The sequence below is a fragment of the Hyperoodon ampullatus genome, assembly GCF_949752795.1.
Source record: "Hyperoodon ampullatus genome assembly, chromosome: 2".
In the NCBI taxonomy this organism is placed as follows: domain Eukaryota; kingdom Metazoa; phylum Chordata; class Mammalia; order Artiodactyla; family Ziphiidae; genus Hyperoodon; species Hyperoodon ampullatus.
The window spans coordinates 142,271,599-142,291,664 of NC_136915.1; the positions used below are offsets into that span (position 1 = coordinate 142,271,599).

Consider the following 20,066-nt stretch of genomic DNA (forward strand, 5'->3'; position numbering starts at 1 on the left):
TTTTCTTTTCCCATGTTAAATCTTAGTACTTTTTACAGTTTTGTTTTTTATTTGCCATAAAAAGGAAACAAGAATCAAGTTTTATTTTATCCAGATGACTGGCCAGTTGCCCTTGAACTGTGTATTGAATAGTCTCTGATTTGAAATGCCATTATCATATATTAAATTCTGTGTGTATTTGAATCTATTTCTGGGACCAGTTCTCTTTTGATTTCTGTCCACAAGTAGGAAAAACTTATTTTATTCCTATAGATTACATTTTAATATTTGGTAAGGCTTGTTTTGTTTGTCCTTATACTTTGTCAGAATTTTCTGCATATTTTCTGATTTGTAAACAGGTTATCTAAGTTCTCCCCTCCCCCCAAGATTCTGTTGATATTTTTATTGGGGTCATATTAAATTTACTATTTAACCCTTTCCGAAATTTTATTTTATTTTATTGAAGACTGTTTTCTTTCTTTTTTTTTAAATTTCTTATTTTTTTGGCCACACCGTACGGCCTGCGGATCTTAGTTCCCCAACCAGGGATCAGTCCCACGCCCCCTGCAGTGGAAGTGCAAAGTCTTAACCACTGGACCGCCAGGGAAGTCCCTGAAATTTTATTTTTAATTGTTCCCCTAGTCTTTCAATTTTACTCATTTTCTGAAACTTTGTCTTTGTGAGAGAATGGGAGTTGGTTTAATTTAACAGGACAGTTATTTGACCATTTACATTACATGCAATAATGTTATAGAGTCCTAAGAGTAACTATAGAGGATGAGCCAAGACTCACTGTACTAGGAACACATATTCAAGGTTAACTACAGTGAAAAAAAACTAGCATCTTGATTTTGGTAATACTTCAGATTACCTTAGTCAAGAGTAGAGTAAATGACCTGAAATGGAGGAGGATAGTTAGATAGCTCACTCACTTATTAGCTAGATAGAATGCTACACTCTCTACTATAAAAAAAAAAAACATATATATATATATATATATATATATATACACACACACACACATATATACATATGAACTAATATCTGTCAGGTAAGCAAAATATATTGGAGGTTCTGCTTGTGAGGACTAAATAGGGCATAATTCATAGTGATCTTAATAAAACGTCATTCATGATGACTTTTTTTTTTAATAAACTTTATTTTTTAGAAGAGGTATAGATCTACAGAAAATTGGAGACTGTAGTACAGAGGACTCCCACATACCCACATCCAGTTTCCCCAATTATTGATATTTTACATGAGTATGGTATATTTGTTACACTCAGTGAACCTATATTGGTACATTATTATTATTAACCAAAGCTCATACCCTGTTCTGATTTCTTTAGTTTTTACCCAGTCTCTTTTTTTTGTTCCAGATCCCATGTAGGATACAACATTATATTTAGCTAATGTGTCTCCTAAGGTTCCTCTTGGCTGTGGCAGTTTGAAGTTTTTTATCATGGAAAAAAAGATATAATTTTTCTAAAAAGCTAGAAAATTTAAAACGAGTAGACAATTTTAAGGTATACTGATGTTTTAACTTCTGTATTCCTTTCTCTTCTGCATTTCAGGCACTCTGTGAATGTGCCCTCCAGACTCCTTATGACAGCTTGAAACTTGGTATGTTGTCTGTTCTTTCCACGCTGTCAGGGACCATCGCCGTCAAACATTACTTCAGCATAGCTTCAGGTAAAGAGAAGAAAGGAGATTTTATATATATATATATATTAATATAATAATATATAATAATATTATATAATAACATGCTAATACTTTATTCATGTTGATATTTCAAGTCGTTTCCTCTGTAAAGCTTTAAATCAGGAAAGGTTTCAATTTCATATGGTTATATGTTAGGAATTTCTTTGAAAATGATTTCTTAACTAATTCCTAAGGTAATAAAATCTTGCATCTTTGATCTTAACTCAAGGCTATAGTTTTTCTCGATTTGCCCTTTTTTGCATTATATGTGGATGAAACAATATTTTTGAGGGTGCTTAAAATAGCTGGTTTGCTTTTGTATGTCTCTGACTTAAAATGCCCTTTGGATGTAAGTGTATTTCAAAGGCCAAGCGGTGGTGAACTTTAAAAGCAAATGTCATGTGCTTCCTTTTAGGCATATGTTATCCTTCTGGAAAATGATTAAAATAAAACTTTACCCCAGTTCAGTAATGCTTTCCTAGTTACCTGTTTAATATGATTTAACTCCAAAATGCGTTTGTTAATGCCCTGTGAGGAGCTTACATAACAGACTTAAGGCTAAAGTTTTTTGTTGTTTTATACTCTTGGAATGATGCACAAGAAATATAACATTAGGTGGATGAGGAAGACTTTTCTCTTACTAACTTTCTACCTTTTTCTGCTATTGGTTGAACCTTTTGAACCCTGTGAATTTATCTTAGTAAATTGTTTCTAAGTAAAAAAATTGAAAATAATAATTTTATTCCAAAAACAATTGACATAGAAAAATGCTCACAAATATTATATTTTAAAGGTAGAAATTAGAAGTATCTACTTATCCTGATTATATATGAATTTTTAAATTGTATTGGTGTGCATGGGGGAAAAAGATTTTTTAAAGTATTCCTGAAAGTTAGTAATAAGGTCATGCTGGTTTGTGGGCTTGGGGATGATTTTTGTTTTTTTCTTTGGGTTTTTCTGGTTTTTTCCCCAAGTTTTCTTTAATATCTTGATGAGGAAAAAAAGGAAAAAAGTAAGTTCCAAAACATGTTTGTAAATTTATAGATGAGTCTGCATTGTCCATATCACATGGGCAAGAAAAAGAATGGAGAAAATTACAATTTCCATGGTTTTGTAAAGAGAGCTCATAGGTTCATCTTTCAAATGTTTTGCCTATTTAAAAAGCACAGAGGTTTTACCTAAGCTAGTACTTTTATGTCAAGCTGGAAATCAATAAGGTGACCATATGTCCCACACTGCCTGAGATAGTCTTGGTTTATGCCTGTTGTTATTTATAATAGTGTCCTTTTCAAACCTCACAAAATATGATCGCCCTTGGTGTAAAAGATTGCAGTTGATAGGAATCATGGAAAAATCAGCAGGGGAAAGGAAGACAGGAATGAGAGACCCCGCTGAGAAGTTGAATGAGCTTTCATCTCCTGATTCTTCCTGAAGCTCACTCATTTATAACTGAGAGCTTCTCTACTATAAATAAAAACATTCACAACATAAACCTTATGTTACATAATTTCAGGTGTGACTTTTAAAAGTTACTGCAACTGTAGGATAGAACTTAACATGTAAAGCACAAGGCCAGTGCATAACTAACAGGTTTTATGACCTCCATGGCAAGATGTTTAAAATCTTTAGGCTTCAGTTTCTTCTGTAAAAATAGTTGTTGAATCAGATGATCCCCATGTCCTTTCTAGCTCTAAAATAATAAATTCTTATAGAAACCTTTTGCAGTATAACTATGTGCCAGCAATTGAAGTGGGAACAGCAAACTTAAAACTTTTGTTTCTCTCCTCTCTTGAGTGTAAGGTTTTATTTGACAAGAAGCCTTGTAATGACTCCATTTTAATGAGAGACTATTTGAATGCCCAAGATACAATCTATAGTTGTTTTGGCTTTTGCTGTATTCTTTAGTGAGTTTTTATTAATATTTTTGTGGGAAAGTATATTGATTTTAGATTTTAATCATTACAAAACTATTAGCATATACTTATTCTAGGTACCTTGACAGGAGAAAAAGAAATGGTGATGTATATTGATCATGGGGTAGAGTTAGAAAATTTTGTTGAAATTTATTGTTAGAAATTTTCTCTTGAAAATGATAAAAATGAACCTATAAAATGAACTGCTTTTGAACTCTATAAATGAATTAAATCTGTACTACTTTTCTCTTCTTGTTTAGGAAATGTGGGTTCTTCCCCTAGATCCTCTGATTTAGTCAAATTAGCCCAAGAGTGCTGTTACCATAATAACAGGGGCATTGCAGCTCATGGAGTGAGAGTCCTAACTAATATTACTGTCTCTTGTCAAGAAAAAGGTAAGTTTGATCAAGACTGATATTACGTATAAACTTTTAGATTGGAGTTTGACCAGAATCCTGTGTGTATTTGGTTTTTTAATCCCTTATTATTTTTAGCCTGTGTGCTTTTATCTATTGGTTGCCTCCTCCTGAATGTTCTTAGGGCAGATTTTCTCAAGACTGCTTAATCCTTTGGGGGAAAAAAAAATGAGGGCGCTTCCCTGGTGGCGCAGTGGTTGAGAATCCGCCTGCCAATGCAGGGGACATGGGTTCAAACCCTGGTCCGGGAAGATCCCACGTGCCGCGGAGCAACTAAGCCGTGTGCCACAACTACTGAGCCTGTGCTCTAGAGCCCGCAAGCCACAACTACTGAGCCCACGTGCCTAGAGCCCGTGCTCCTCAACAAGAGAAGCCACCGCAATGAGAAGCCTGCACACCGCAACAAAGAGTAGCCCCCGCTCACCACAATTAGAGAAAGGCCGCGAGCAGCAGCGAAGACCCAACATGGCCAAAAATAAATAAATAAAATAAATAAATTTATTTTTTTAAAAAATGAGGACTTTAGAATTGGGATTGCGGAATTGAAAGGTTTTATGGAGCATTGCCCATTTCCTCCCATTGCTTACCTGTGCTTATAACTATTCAGTGGTATCAGTTTGTTCACCTGTAAAAAAAAACACCTAGAAAATTTAGGGAAAAAAAAAACATATGAAGTTATCGAGTGGCTTAAATAACAAACAGTTTCACCTAGGGGCAAATGAATTAACAGAGCAATGCAAATTAAATTTTCATGGAGTTTATCTCTAGGTATCTATAGCATTAAATGATTTGCACAATCAAGAAGGACGTGCATAGAAAATAATGCATATATTTTATTGTATTCCTAACGTCTTTTGACCTAAACACTTAAAGAAGTTCATGCTGGTGTTCAGAAATAGGAAGTGCATTTTGGATGTTTCATCTGTTTCAGTGCTTATTTTGATCTTTGTTAAGGATCAGCAGTCCCTCTTATCCCCACCAGGCTTCAGCATTGCTTGTTACTAGTGCCTTTGTTTTCCTAGCAATCTGACCTTCACTAGACATTGTTTGCCAAGCCCCTACACTAACTCAGGAGACATTTCTTTAAGTTGTATGTTGACTCTGATTTGAATAACTAATCTTGTTTTATTTTTCCATAGTAATAAGTATTTTTGACCATTTAACACAGCAAATTGCTGTATGTCCTCAAAGCTGACATATTCATTTATTTTTTCATTCATTCATTCATTTATTTTTGGCTGCGTTGGGTCTTCATTGCTGTGTGCAGGCCTTCTGTAGTTGCGGCGAGTGGGGGCTACTCGTCGTTGTGGTGCTCGAGCTTTTCATTGCAGTGGCTTCTCTTGTTGTGGAGCATGGGCTCTAGGCGTGCAGGCTTCAGTAGTTGTGGCATGCGAGCTCAGTAGTTGTGGCTCATGGGCTCTGAGCACAGGCTCAGTAGTTGTGGCACACAGGCTTAGTTGCTCCGTGGCATGTGGGGTCTTCTCGGACCAGGGCTCAAACCTGTGTCCCTGCATTGGCAGGCGGATTCTTAACCACTGTGTCACCAGGGAAGTCCCAAAGCTGACATACATTAACCTAAATGTGGTTAAGTAATTTATTCAGAACTTTCTAGAAACTTTAGAGAAATTTTAGCCCAAAGGTAGTGAAAAGATGGTATAGTACTGCTATTACATGAGACATCTAAAGGGTTCATTTCTTTATGACCTGACTTAAAACATTTATAAGATTAAGTGGGATCTTGATTATTTCCTAAAAGTAGTTCCGCTTGCGTGAGAAAGTTGCATCCTAGGTGAAAATGGACCTGCATAATTTATGTCTTGTTTGGAAGATTGACACATGCTACATGGTTTGCTAGTTTTTTCCTTAGCTAAGCTGGTGACACTGTTTCAGTTAGGCTTTATTTATACTTTTGTGGCTTTGGATCTTGGTTTAATGTATGTGTGTGTATTTAAAAAAAAATATTAGTTTCAGGTGTACAACCTAATGATTCAATATTTGTATATATTGTGAAATGATCACCACAATAAATGTAGTTAACATTCATCACCATACATTGTCATTGTAAAGGTTTTTTTCTTGTGATGAGAACTTTTAGGATCTACTCTCCTGACAACTTTCAAATATGCAGTACAGTATTATTGACTGTAGTCACCATGGTTTACATTACATTCCCATAACTTACTCATTTTATAACTGGAAGTTTGCACCTTTCCACCCCCTTCACCCATTTTGCCCATCCCCAACCTCCTACCCCCCACCTCTGGCAACCACCAGTCTGTTCTCTGTATCTGTGAGCTTGGTGTTTGTTTGTTTGTTCTAGATTCCACATTTAAGTGAGATCATACAGTATTTGGTTTTCCGTGTCTAATTCATTTCACTTAGCACAATGCCCTCAAGGTCCATCCATGGTCACAAATGACAGGATTTCCTTCTTTTATAAAAAGTGGCTAAATAATATTCCATTGTGTGTGTGTGTGTGTGTGTGTATGTATATATATGTATATATACATACATACATACATACCACATTTTCTTTATTCATACATCAGTGGACATTTAGGTTGTTTCTATATCTTGGCTAGTGTAAATAATGCTGCAGTAAACATGGGAGTACACATATCTTTTTGAGTTAATGTTTTTGTCTTCTTCAGATGCATACTCAAAAGTGGAATTGCCGGATCATATAATAGTTCTATTTTTAATTTTTTGAGGAACCTTCATACTGTTTTCTGTTGCGGCTGCACCAATTTATATTCCCACTAACGGTGCACAAGGGTTTTCTTTTCTTTACATCCTTGCCAACACTTGTTATTTCCTATCTTTTTTATTTTAAAAGGTGTGAGGTGATCCCTCATTGTGATTTTGATTTGCATTTCCCTAATAATTAGTGATGTTGAGCATCTTTTCCTGTACCTGTTGCCTATCTGTATGTCATCTTTGGAAAGAAGTCTATTCAGATTCTCTGCCCATTTTTTAGTCAGATTGAGTTATTGTGCTGTTGAGTTGTATGAGTTCTTAATATATTTTAAATATTAACAACCTCTTATCAGATATATGATTTGCAAATATTTTCTCCCATTCCGCAGCTTGCCTTTTCATTTTGTTAATGGTTTTCTTCCCTGTGCAGAAGCTTTTCGGCTTGATACAATGTATATATTTTTATAATCTTCAATAAAGTAGTGGAAATATACAAGTCTAAAGATAGCCTTTGCATTTTAGAAGTAATGCCACATGTACTTTTTCAGGAAGGTTAGCTTTATGCATTGAAGTATTTTCTATAGACTCCTTAATGTTTTCTTCTTCTAAGTGTGTGTGTGTGTGTGTGTGTGTGTGCATTTAATCTTCTCTACTTGACCGCTAAAAAAAATTAGTGTTTTTCCTATAGACCTTTTGGCACTGGAACAAGATGCTGTCTTTGGCCTGGAATCCCTTCTGGTACTTTGTAGTGAAGATGATAGCCCAGGTGCTCAAGCCACTTTAAAGGTGAAAACATCAGTTATTTTAATATAATGCCTGTCTTCATTGCCTAAAGTGTGGATTGGCAATCTCTTTGTAAAGGTTCAGATAGTAAATATTTTAAGTTTTGCAGACAGTGCACTCTTTGTCACAACTGCTCAGTTCTACTATTGTAGAAAAAAAGTAGCCATGGACAATGTGGTTTTTTTTTTAAAAAAAAAAAAAAAAAAGGGTGATGGTGTGGCTGTGTTCCAGTAAAATTTTATTTACAAAAACAGGCAGGGTTTGGCCCAAGTGCAAGAGTTTGTCAGCTCCTGGCTTAAACAAATATTGGCCCTTGATCTTCACTTTCAAAACTAGCATTTTGACTGATGTTATTCCAAAATATAGGCGAGGTCAAAATTTGAGCTTTGGCCTATTTTGCCATCAGTTGAAAGTATTTATTAAATTGTAATAGATACATATGATGGTCCTAGATAATGTAGAGTTAAATAGACAGAGCTCCTGCACTTTTGGAAGTTTATAATCTAAGGTAACACTGATAAGATCACAAAGAACTGATGAAATTACTGCAGTCAAACTCATAAATGTGTAAGTGTGTATTAATTTCTAGCATATAGAAGCCCTAGTTTTAAGGGCTTTTCACTTTCACTTAATTATAGAATCATCTTAGAGATAGTTAAAAATTTTTTTAATGAGACTATTATTGGATTGAAACATAAAATATAGTTTTTGGTGGTACAAAATAATTAAGAAAAGTAGAATTAATAGAAGTAAAAGGCCATTAAGTAGACATTGGAGAATGTAAGAACTATAACTTGTCTAAGGTATGGCTTGAGGGAAGTCATGACTTATTTTAGCATGTTAAGAAAAGGTATGATGTGGTCATAATGATGTACAGTAAAGATACTAGTACCATTAAATAAAAGCTGATAATCAAGGGGTGGTGAAGGAAGTAGGCAACATGTGATTGGCAAGTCCACAGAATCCCTTTGGAACCACAATACATTTATTTTAAAAGTTTAAAAAGAAAGAAAGAAAGCAACCCCAAACCTTTCCCACCAATCATAGGTGTCAATAAAACACTGGACTCAGAACAGTGGGACATACATGGATGGTCAAGAAAAGTTCCTTTGTTAGAGGAGCTCTCCATAAGAGGATACTGATATTTATATAAGGGGTTGTAATACCAAGCAGAATGTCGCAAGTTCTCTGGTAGTCTAAACAAAAGTGCAATTCTAATTGAGAGGACAGAGTGGGGAGTGATTAATTTCAACTAAGGATATTAGGGAAGACTTGAACAAGTAGATGTCATATGAATAAGCCTTGAAAGACAGGGTAGAATTTCAGTATTGAGGAAGGATCATTTGAACCTGAAGGACCACTGTTATGAAAGACAGGAAAGCAGAAATGTACCTGTTATGTTGGAAGAATGATAAGTAGCCCACTGTGGCTGGTTGATGTAAAGGGAGATTAGAAAGTAGTCTGTTGCTCGATCATAGGGGATATCAAATGTCAGGCTGAGGAACTTTGGCTTGATTCTGTAGGTAATGAGATCTTAAAATTTTGAAGTAGTGACCATGCTCTAACTTTTGTTGTAGCTATTATTGTTATTTAAATATGTCTGTTATATACCAAACTTTGTTGAAGGCTTGTATATACATCTTTCACTGTTTACAATAACCCTAACTAGTGAAATTTGTATTCCTCTTATAGTCATGAGGAAATTAAGCCTCAGAGAGATATAAAATAACTTGTTCACACACACTTAGTCAGTCAAGGGCAAGCTGACCTTAAACTCTGGGTCTGTCAGACCCTAAAGACATGATTATTCTTCCTAACACACTGAAAGCTACATGGTTGTAGCTTGAAGGATGGATTAATGGGCCCATCTTTTCAAGAGATTGGAATTAGGGAGACATTTATGTTGTAGTAGAGAGAATGAAAGGGAGCTAAATAGATGGGTATTAGAGACTTGACAAAAGTAGAAATGACTAGGTTTAGCAACCTGTTGGCTATGTTAGTTAGAGGACTTCTGGGTTTCTAGTTTTGATGGCTGGGATATTAGGGATGTGATTAACTGGCCTGAATAGAAGCTCTGAGACCAACTGATATTTAGATTTCTGTTGAGAAATAAGAGAAAATTAGAAGCCTCCTCCCCACTTCAGTGTGCTGAAGTCACCTAGGGCACCTTTTTTAAACTGCAAACTTTCAGTAACCCAAACACCAGGAAAAAAAAAAAAAGGTTAATTCATTAAGTTTGGGATGGATAGGGCCCAAGAATCTATATTTTAATTAGCATCCTAGGAGATGCCGTTATGGGTAAGTTTACAAACCACACTTTAGAAGCAGTTCTTGAAAAGTAATGAAAGTGCAGTAATATGACATTTCAGTTTGGCATTTATTTGGCCTTTTCAGCATTATTCCTTATGATGTTCATCTCAAGTCTTAGACTGAATAGTCTTAGATTAAAATGAGTGTTTAATGTACCATCCTGTCTTATTATTTTAGTTTTAAACATGGCACACTTGCAGATCTTAATATGGGATTCAATGTCATGTGTTTCTTATGAAGAAAAATGTCATGCCTACAAAAAACCCTTTTCTTTGATTTTTCCTAGTAACTTGTAGAGAGTTACTTTCTTTAAAGCTTCACTTCATATGAACCTTCAGAATGTAACTGGTCCGTTTTCTATTCAATATGCAGATCGCTCTGAATTGTATGGTGAAGTTGGCCAAGGGTAGGCCCCATCTCAGCCAGTCTGTAGTTGAGACCTTGTTGACTCAGTTGCACAGTGCTCAGGACGCTTCCCAGATCCTGATGTGCCACTGCCTGGCTGCCATTGCCATGCAGCTGCCTGTGCTGGGCGATGGAATGCTCGGTGACCTCATGGAGCTCTACAAGGTGATTGGACGATCAGCCACAGACAAGCAACAAGAACTTCTGGTAAGGAGCCACTTTTTGAACCTGCTGTGGACGAATAGGATCTGGTCTGGTGGGAATTACTTTCAGAATTCCACAGGTTAAAGTAATTAGCTAAGACCAAGAGCATGCTGAAGTCAAAGTACGGTTGGGACCTGGAGCTTTTTACCATTTCCTCTTTTGGTATACAAAGCCCTATTTAGTTCACGTGTAAAACTGGTTTCTTCCTAAGCCCTGTCAAATCAGCTTAGTGTAGCCAAAGCCTTCAATCTGATATTTTTGTTTTATTACAAAGGACAAAATGAAAATGAAGATTTTTCCATTTTTATACAAAGCAAATAAATAATGAACCAAACCGTGTATTGTACTTCCAAAAATGTAAGTTAAAAACCTAGTGATATCAATGACCATAAATTAACCCAATTCCTCTTTGCCAATCCAGAACCTCTTTAGCTGTTTAGGATCCAGTTTAGGTTTCAGTACAGTCCTGGGGCTGGGAAAGGTACATGCTTAGAAAAAAACAGAAGGTGTGGAAGCTGTACAATAATGTTTAGTTGAAAGTTCTCCTGGGCTGAGAGTAGACTACGTTCTAAGTATGCATAACTTATATGTAAGCTTTAAAGTAGCCACTCCATATTGTTTGTGGTCATCTGACTTTATGGCTTGGGGAAAAAACTTAGTGAAATTACTTACTCAAGCCCATTTTATGTTTAATCCTGCAGGGGGCATTGTGTAAAAGATCGCCCCCATTTCATCATTTGCTATCAGGAATGGTTACCCAGATGACTAAGTGGCAGTGGTCATGGGAATCAGGCAGTTATCACAGTATGTATGGATCCTTGTATGTATCAGCTTTGGAATACTGAGAAGCAGTTAGCCAAGTTTATTTTTCATTGAAGCAGCATTTTCAATTAATGTTTTTTATTGCTTTTTTCTTAGTACTACTTTAAAGCAGCTTTAAATTATGAAACATAATATTCAAAAACACATAAGGAATAATATGATGAAAGCTTTTGCATCCATCACCTAGGTTAAAAAAAAAGTGTTACTAGTACACTTGACTTGTACCCCGCTGTGTATCTCTCTGATAGTGTCATCTTCCTTCCTATCAGGATAGGTAACCACTCTCCCGAATTTGGTTCTTGTCATTCCCATGCATGTTGTTATGTATTTACTACCTTAGTATATATCCTAAGTGATATGCAATGTTTTTGGCATATTTTTAACTTTGTGTTCTCATACTGCATGTAATCTTTTGCATTTTGCCTATTTTTGCCTGTTCTGTGTGAATCGTCTATACTGATAAGTGTATTTCTAGTTTATCCACTTCACTGCTCTATAGTATTTCATTGTGTGATTATATCATAGTTTATCCAGATTTATGGGCATTGTTTCTAATTATTTGCTATTATACGCAATGCTCTGAGCAAAGGAATAAAGTGGAAATTTTATAAATGTCAAAGGAAGACAAATTTTGTTCTTTTTTGATAGGCCCTAATTAGTTTTTCACCCTTTTGGGTAAAGTTATCTTTGACATTGCATAGAGTTAATGATTTTCTTGACTTTCTTACTTCTTGCTTGATGTTAGGTGAGCTTGGCCACTGTGATTTTTGTAGCCAGTCAGAAAGCACTGTCTGCTGAAGTAAAGGCAGTAATTAAGCAGCAGCTTGAAAGCGTCTCCAATGGATGGACTGTATACCGAATTGCCAGACAGGCATCCCGAATGGTACGTATTATCCTTCTGTGTGAACTGGGTTGGTGAAAATGGCAGATTACGAACCTTAGGTTGTGTGATTGTTACTCCTAGTCAAAACTAAAGATGAAGGTAGAAGTACTTTTTAGTCATGGGATTAAAAGATGATGAAGGAAAGGACCTAATTTTTAACATATACACGGAGAATGGTATATATGTTGTTATGGGGAAGTTCCGTGGGAATTCCAAAAATATGAGCTCTTTCTGGCTGTAGGTTGTTAGCAGCACTTTCATTTTGTCCTGTGCTCCCTCCCACCCACGTTGATATTCTCCCCTTTCAGTACACCATGTCGTTCTTCCCTTTCCCTCTCCAACTTTATCATTCTTATGTGGAAATGGGAAAGTTTCAGTATTCTGTTCCCTCTCAACCATATGGAAATCCTAACGATTTTTATTAATTTTGTTTGAGAGGAAATATAGAGTTTGGATAGTATAGAAATTCTTTGGGGATAAGTCCAGAGAACAAAATTTGAGAAGCATTATTCTAGGTGATTGAAGCACATGTTCACATTTTACAGTGTTTCTCAAATGGGAGAAGAAGCACTATTGACAGGATATTTCTTTATTAAACCCAACTGTCCCAAGCATCCAAGCACTGCAAGACAGTGAGCATCCCTCGCCCCCAGGCATTAAAAGACATTCACATCCTCCCACAGCTACGCTTCCCTCAGTCATTTCCAGAGGGCGCAGTGCTCCTCTTGGTAATCGCTTGATGGAACTTAACTGGAGTTCTCCCCACCCCACTAAATAGCTCATACAAAATGACATACAATAAGTATTTATACTTTCTATATTTTGAACTAAAATTCTAGACATGGCTTATAGTTACTTCCATTCATTTTCTCTTTGGAACTGTTTTGGTAAAGAACTTCAGTCATTACGTTACATAAAAGCAGCTCAGCATGTTTTCTCTGAAGAAATACTTAGACTGAGTCTCACAGAGTTATAATGTGAGGAGTGATTGTTAAAACTTATCCAAGGTTTGGGTTTCTCTTTTAGCTGCTACTTCAACTAATTCAAGTGTAAGAACCTCATTATCCTCCCCCCACCTTTTTTTTTCTTAGGGTAATCATGACATGGCCAGAGAGCTTTATCAGAGTTTGCTGACTCAGGTTGCCTCAGAACATTTCTACTTCTGGCTGAATAGTTTGAAAGAGTTCTCACATGCAGAACAGTGTCTCACTGGGTTGCAAGAGGAGAATTATAGTTCAGCACTTTCTTGCATTGCTGAGTCTTTAAAATTCTACCACAAAGGGATTGCTTCCTTAACGGTAAGTCCTCTTAATTCTCCTTTGGTGACGATGACTTGTGTGACAATGGTCTCCCTTTTCTTTTTGGGCTTATCCTCTTTTAACCTTGAAAAACCTGCTGATATATAGGTATTTGGCAGTATTAAAGTAATAAATAGGACATGGAAGTAGATCATTATCCCCTCCCCTACTTTTTAACATTCATAGATAGGTGAACGTTTATCATTTTGTTTTTATCAAGTATCAGGTACACATGTGAAGAGGATTGCTGAATCCATGCAGGAAGGATAAAGTGGAGATAGGATCCTCCCTTTCCAGACTCCTGTTAGTAAGACCCCAGCCTGGGTCACTGCTACCGTCAAACATAAACCCTCCACCTCATCTCATACCTGGCAACTACTCACTAAGAAACTAGAGTTTCTTGCTTTGTACATAAAGAAGAAATTATGAGGGATGCTATTGTCTTACCTTTTATCACACTGTGATATCCTCCTATTCCAAATTAACAGTCAGCCAGCTATTTCCTTTTTTTTTTTTTTTTTTTGCCAAGAAAGAAAGGGTGTGGCAGAGAGAGCAGATTCTTAACATTTCCTTGAAACTAGTTATATTCCTAACAATCTGTTCCCTAAAATGGGCATTTTCTGTATTAATGCAAGGACTTTTTCCCCTTAAGAGTAAAGAGTTTATGTAATCAGCATTAAACATGTTTAAAGTATTGTCACATAACTTTAAAAATTGTATATATTTAGATAGGGCCATAAAACTTTTGCTACCTGTTTTATATTTATCACATAATCTAAAATATTTTTAATGGTGGGCCATGCAAAGAGAAATGTTTCAAAGTAGAACAAAGAATAAACAGATGTCACAAAAGAGACAGACTATTCAGATTACTGTGGGTACATATCTTTTGAAGAATGATTTATTGATTAACTGCCGTTTTAAAACAGGAATATAGGAATGGCTGCCCTCCATTTTAAGGGGTAGCATTGACTGCTGTGATTCTCTCCTCTTGATTATCCTAGGAAAAGATTGTTGTTGCCTATATCAGGCTAATAAATACCTCAGGAAATGAAAAAGTACAGTTACGGCCTCCAGTCATTAGGGTAATTTCATTTTCTAGTTGATGTGGAACAGAAAACTGTTAATCATGCAGTACAGTAAATGGTAAGAACTGTGAAACAGGCTCACAAAACAGTGAGGCAGATAGAATTAATATTATGAAAAATCCCATTGAATATTTAATAGTCTTTTAATGATTTGTGTGGTATGTGTGTTTAACGAGGCTTGGCAGTAATTAAGGACTGAATTCTGATGTAGGAAGAAAGTACCCATTTGACAGAAGGCCCTTGTCTTAGTCTCTGTTTTGCCATTAACACAGGCAAGGGCAGGTTATTGGGCCTCAAATCATCTTTTGAAATGGAGTTCCTTTATTCAACACTGTAAGCACTTGCTATGTGCCAGACACTGCTTTGAGGATAAAAAGAAATCAGGAAATGATTCTCCACTTGAGAATAGTCTGAAGGGGAAGGCAGTATGATCCATACAATCATTTGGAACTTCTCACATTTCTGATTGTACTATACTATCAGGGTTTTGTTTTGTTTTAAGGTTTTTAGAAAATCTGTTCATTTGACAAGTATGGATTTGACGGTAGCTTTCTGTCTTTTTAACGAAGATGATTTGAGCATTGCCCTTTTACTCTCTGACACATGAATGTTCCAATTTGAGGTTGTCAGCTATGAGGATTATACTTTTTACCTTCTTCAACCAAACTAAAGAGAAGTTAAAAATTCTGTGCTTGTGGGGCTGCTATGGTGATGTTGGGTGCCTAATTTCCCAGTGCAGTGATTAATGATAGTTATCTTGCTTCTTAGAAATAAAAATTGTAAGAAGTGTTTGTATTAGTTTTCCATGCTGTGTAACAAATTACCACAAATTTAGTGGCTTAAAACAACACCCATTTATTATTTTACAGTTTCTATGAGTCAGAAGTCCAGGCATGACTTAACTGGGTCCTCTGCTCATGTTGTCACAAAGTTGCAATCAAGGTGTCAGCCAGGGCCAGTCTTGTCTGAGGCCTGGGCTCAGGGTCCTCTTCTAAATTCGTGTAGTTTTTGGCAGGATTTATTTCCTCATAGCTGTAAGACTTGTGGAAGCTTCAGGGCCCACAGGAGAATCTCTTACCTTCAAGACCCTCTTTTAATGGACTCACCTGATGAGGCGAGATCTACCCAGAATAATCTCCCTTTTGATTAATATAAAGTCAGCTCGTTAGGGACCTAAATTACGTCCTCAAAATCTATTACCTTTGTCATATTCCATTAGACAGAAGCAAGTTACAGGTTCTACCCACACTTTAAGGGAGATTATATAAGGTGTGGAGACTGGGGTGGGGGTGGAAGTGGCGGCATGAGTCAGAGGAACGATTTTAGCAATCTGCCTACAATGGTGGGTTTTAGATTTATTTTTTATTTTATTAAATATTGAATAAGTATGATATCTACATATATATTATGTGAGGTATATAAAAATATCAAATATCCAAGTATACCTAACACTCAGTTTAGGAAATGGGACATTACCATTTCCTTTAAAATTCATGTGTGCCCCTCCATGTTTGTATACCAGTTCCTGCCTCACAAAGGGAACCACCATCCTGAATCTTCTTTTTTATAAGTTTGTTTGTTTATTTATTTATTTTTGGCTGTGTTGGTCTCCATTGCGGTGTGCGGCCTTCTCATTGCCTTGGCTTCTCTTGTTGTGGAGCACAGACTCTAGGCGCGTGGGCTCAGTAGTTGTGGCACGTGGGCTCAGTAGTTGTGGTGCACAGGCTTAGTTGCTCTGCAACATGTGGGATCTTCCCGGACCAGGGCTTGAACCCATGTGCCCTGCATTGGCAGGCGGACTCTTAACCACTAACCATTGCGCCACCAGGGAAGTCCCCATCCTGAACCTTGTATGTACCATTCCCTTACCTTTCTTTACAATTTTAAGATGCTTTTCTTTAACTCTTAAGGTATTGTTTTATGTTGCTTGTTTTTGAATTTTATATAAAAAGGAATCATGTATTTTTCTTTGACTTGCTTTGGTTATCTAAATTATATTCCTAAGATTCATCCATCTTGTTGCATAAAGCTTTAGGTCAGTTTCACTGCTGTGTACCCATGTATTATATGATTATACGTCCATTTATTTTCCCATTCTAATGTTGATGGAAATTTTGATTTTTCCAGTTTTTTGTTATTAAAACATTATTGCTGTGAACATTCTTGGACATATTTTGATGCACCTATGTAAAGGTTTCTCTGGGATACTGATTCTCAACTGGGGATGATTCTAGCTCCATTTGGCAATGTCTGGAGACATTTATGGTTATCACAACTCGCCAAGGTGTTAGTGGCATTTAGTGGGTAAAGACCAAAGATGCTGCTGAACATCCAGCAATGCACAGGACAACTTCCCTCAACAAAGAATTATTTGGTCCAAAATGTCACTAGTATACTGAGATTGAAGACCCTTCTCTAGGGCAGTACTCAGTCAGAACTATGTATTTGCCCCCTGCTCCAATTCAGAAATGTGTGAGGATGTTTCTCTTTGTCCCAGTGATAGAGGGGTTGGAGGGACTGCTGTTGGCCTAATGGTCAGTGGCTGGAGATGCTTAATCTCCAGAAATGCTGAGGATACTCCTACCCTTATTAAGAGATACTGATCTAAAATACTACCTTGGAGTGGAATTGCATAAGATATATACATCTTCAATTGACTAGCTAATACCAGGAGTTTTTCCATAGTGGTTTTACAAATTTACAATCCTTCCAGTAGTGTATAAGAGTTCCTGTTACTCTACATTTTCCCCCTCACTTGGTATGTTCTGGAAGTTATGATTGGAGTTTCCCAAATTACTAATACAATTAAACTTTATATATCTATATATTTGAGGTATGATTGATATATAACGTATTAGTTTCAGATGTGCAACACGACTCGATATTTGTATATATTGTGAAATCACTACAGTAAGTATGGTGACAGTTAACATCTGTCACACACACACATAGTTAGAAAATTTTTTTTTCTTGTGAAGAGGACTTTTAAGATCTACTCTTTTAGCAACTTTCAAATATTCAATATAGTATTTTTAAAATTTATTTTTTCTTCCAGTTTTACTGAGATATAATTGACATGCAGCACTGTATAAATTTAAGGTGTACAACATAATGTGTACATACGTCATGAAATGATTACCATAATGGGGTTAGTGAACATCCATCATCTCATATAAATACAACATTAAAGAGATAGAAAAAACAACTTTTTTCTTGTGGTGAGAACTCAGGATTTTGCTCTCTTAACAACTTACATATATATCATACAGCAGTGTTATCTTTATTGTGTTGTATTTATATCCTTATATCGTTATATCCTTAGGACTTACTTATAACTGGAATTCTGTACCGTTTGACTACCTTCATTCAGTTCTCCCTCCCAACCCCCACCCAGCCTTCCACCTCTGGTAGCCACAAATTTGATCTATTCTTCTATGAATTTGTTTGTTCATTTGTTTATTTACATTTAATGACCTATGAAATTCAGTTCCTAATGCACAGCATACTGATTCAGTATTTGTGTATATTTCAAAATGATACTATGTTAAGTCTAGTTGTCGTCTGTCACCATACAAAGATGTTACATAATTATTGGCTATATTCCCCATATGGTACATTACATACCTGTGGCTCATTTATTTTGTAACTGATAATTTGTACCTCTTAATCTCCCTTAGCAGTCTCCTCTCCCCACCCTCTTCCCCTCTGGCAACCACCTCTTCTATCTGTGACTCTCTTTCTGTTTAGTTATGTTTGTTCATTTGTTTTGTTTTTTAGATTCCGCATATAAGTTAAATCATACATTATTTGTCTTCATCTGTCCGACTTATTTCACTTAGCCTAATATCCTCTAGGTCCATCAGTGTTGTCACAAATGGCAAGATTTCATTCTTTTCTATGGCTAATATTCCATTGTGTGTATATATATATATATATGTATATGCGCCACATCTCCTTTATCCATTTGTCTCTTGATGGGGACTTAGGTGCCTTCTGTATCTTGGCTGTTGTAAATAATACTGCAGTGAACATAGGGATGCATATGTCTTTTTTAATTAGTGTTTTTATTTTCTTTGGGTAAAAACCCAGAAGTGGAATTGTTGGATCCTGTGGTAGTCCTGTTTTTAATTTTTTGAGGAACTTTCATACTGTTTCCCATAGTGGCTGCACCAATTTATATTCCCACCAGAAGTGCACAAGTTTCCCTTTTCTCCACATCCTCTCCAACACTTGTTACTCGTGGTCTTTTTGATGGTAGCCATTCTGACAGGTGTGAGGTGATATCTCATTGTGGTTTTGAGTTGCATTCCCTGGATAAGCATCTTTTCGTGTGCCTTTTGACTGTCTGTATGTCTTCCTTGGAAAAATGTCTGTTTAGGTCCTCTGCCCATTTTTAATGGGATTTTTTGCTTTTTTTTAATGTTGAGTTGTTTGAGTTCTCTGTATATTTTGTATATTAACCCCTTGTTAGGTATATTGTTTCCAAATATCCCATTCAGTAGGCAGCCTTTTTGTTTTGTTGATAGTTTCCTTTGCTGTGCAAAAGCTTTTTTAGTTTGATGTAGTCCCATTTGTTTATTTTTACTTTTGTTTCCCTTGCCTGAGGAGGCATAGCCAAAAAAATATTGCTAGGTAAGACAGAGGATACTTAGCTCAATAAGACAGTATTCTGTCAAAGAGTGTACTTCCTATGTTTTCTTCTAGAAATTTTATGGTTTCAGGTCTTACATTTAAGTCTTTAACCCATTTCGAGTTTATTTTTGTATGTAATGTGGAAAAGGAGTCCAATTTGATTCTTTTGCATGTAGCAGTCCAGTTTTTCTAACACTATTTATTGAAGATGCTGTCTTTTCCTCATTGTGTATTATTGCCCCCTTTGTTGTAGATTAATTGACCATGTACGTGTGGGTTTATTTCAAGGCTCTCTATTCTGTTCCATTCATCTATGTGTCTGTTTTTGTGCCAAAACCATACTGTTTTGATTACTGTAGTTTTGTAGTAGAGTTTTAAATCAGGGAGTGTGATACGTCCACCTTTGTTCTTCTTTCTCAAGATTGTTTTGGCTATTTGGGGTCCTGTAAGGTTTCCATATGAATTTTAGAATTATGTGTTCTAGTTCTGTGAAAACTGCCATTTGATATTTTGATAGGGATTGCATTGAATTTGTAGATTGCCTTGGGTAGTATAGGCATTTTAACAATATTAATTCTTCCAAGCTATGAGCATAGCATATCTTTGCAGTTTTTGGTGTCAACTTCAGTTTCCTTTATTAATGTCTTACAGTTTTCTGAGTACAGGTCTTCTCCCTCCTTAGATTTATTCCCAGGTATTTTAAATTCTTCTTGATGTGATTATAAATGGTATTGTTTTCTTAATTTCTTTTTCTGATAGTTTGTTTTCTAGTGTATAGAAACAGAACAGATTTCTGTGTATTAATCTTGTATTCTGCAACTTTATTGAATTCATTGATGAGTTCCTGTAGTTTTTTGGTAGTGTCTTTAGGATTTTCTATATATAATATTGTATCATCTGCAAACAGGGACATTTTTACTTCTTCCTCTCCA

The 20,066-nt window shown here is 36.0% G+C and overlaps 1 protein-coding gene across 1 annotated transcript in view; it reads left to right on the forward strand.

The window, feature by feature from the left end:
- Positions 1–20,066, forward strand: part of INTS7 (integrator complex subunit 7) — a gene marked incomplete at its 5' end in the record, with an annotated part of 88,769 nt that overhangs the window by 37,913 nt on the left and 30,790 nt on the right. Inside the window, 6 exons of the mRNA XM_079697432.1 lie at positions 1,554–1,671; positions 3,857–3,991; positions 7,398–7,495; positions 10,175–10,414; positions 11,979–12,116; positions 13,208–13,414. Coding sequence (XP_079553558.1) covers positions 1,554–1,671; positions 3,857–3,991; positions 7,398–7,495; positions 10,175–10,414; positions 11,979–12,116; positions 13,208–13,414 — 936 coding nt within the window. The remainder of the gene's footprint in view (positions 1–1,553; positions 1,672–3,856; positions 3,992–7,397; positions 7,496–10,174; positions 10,415–11,978; positions 12,117–13,207; positions 13,415–20,066) is intronic.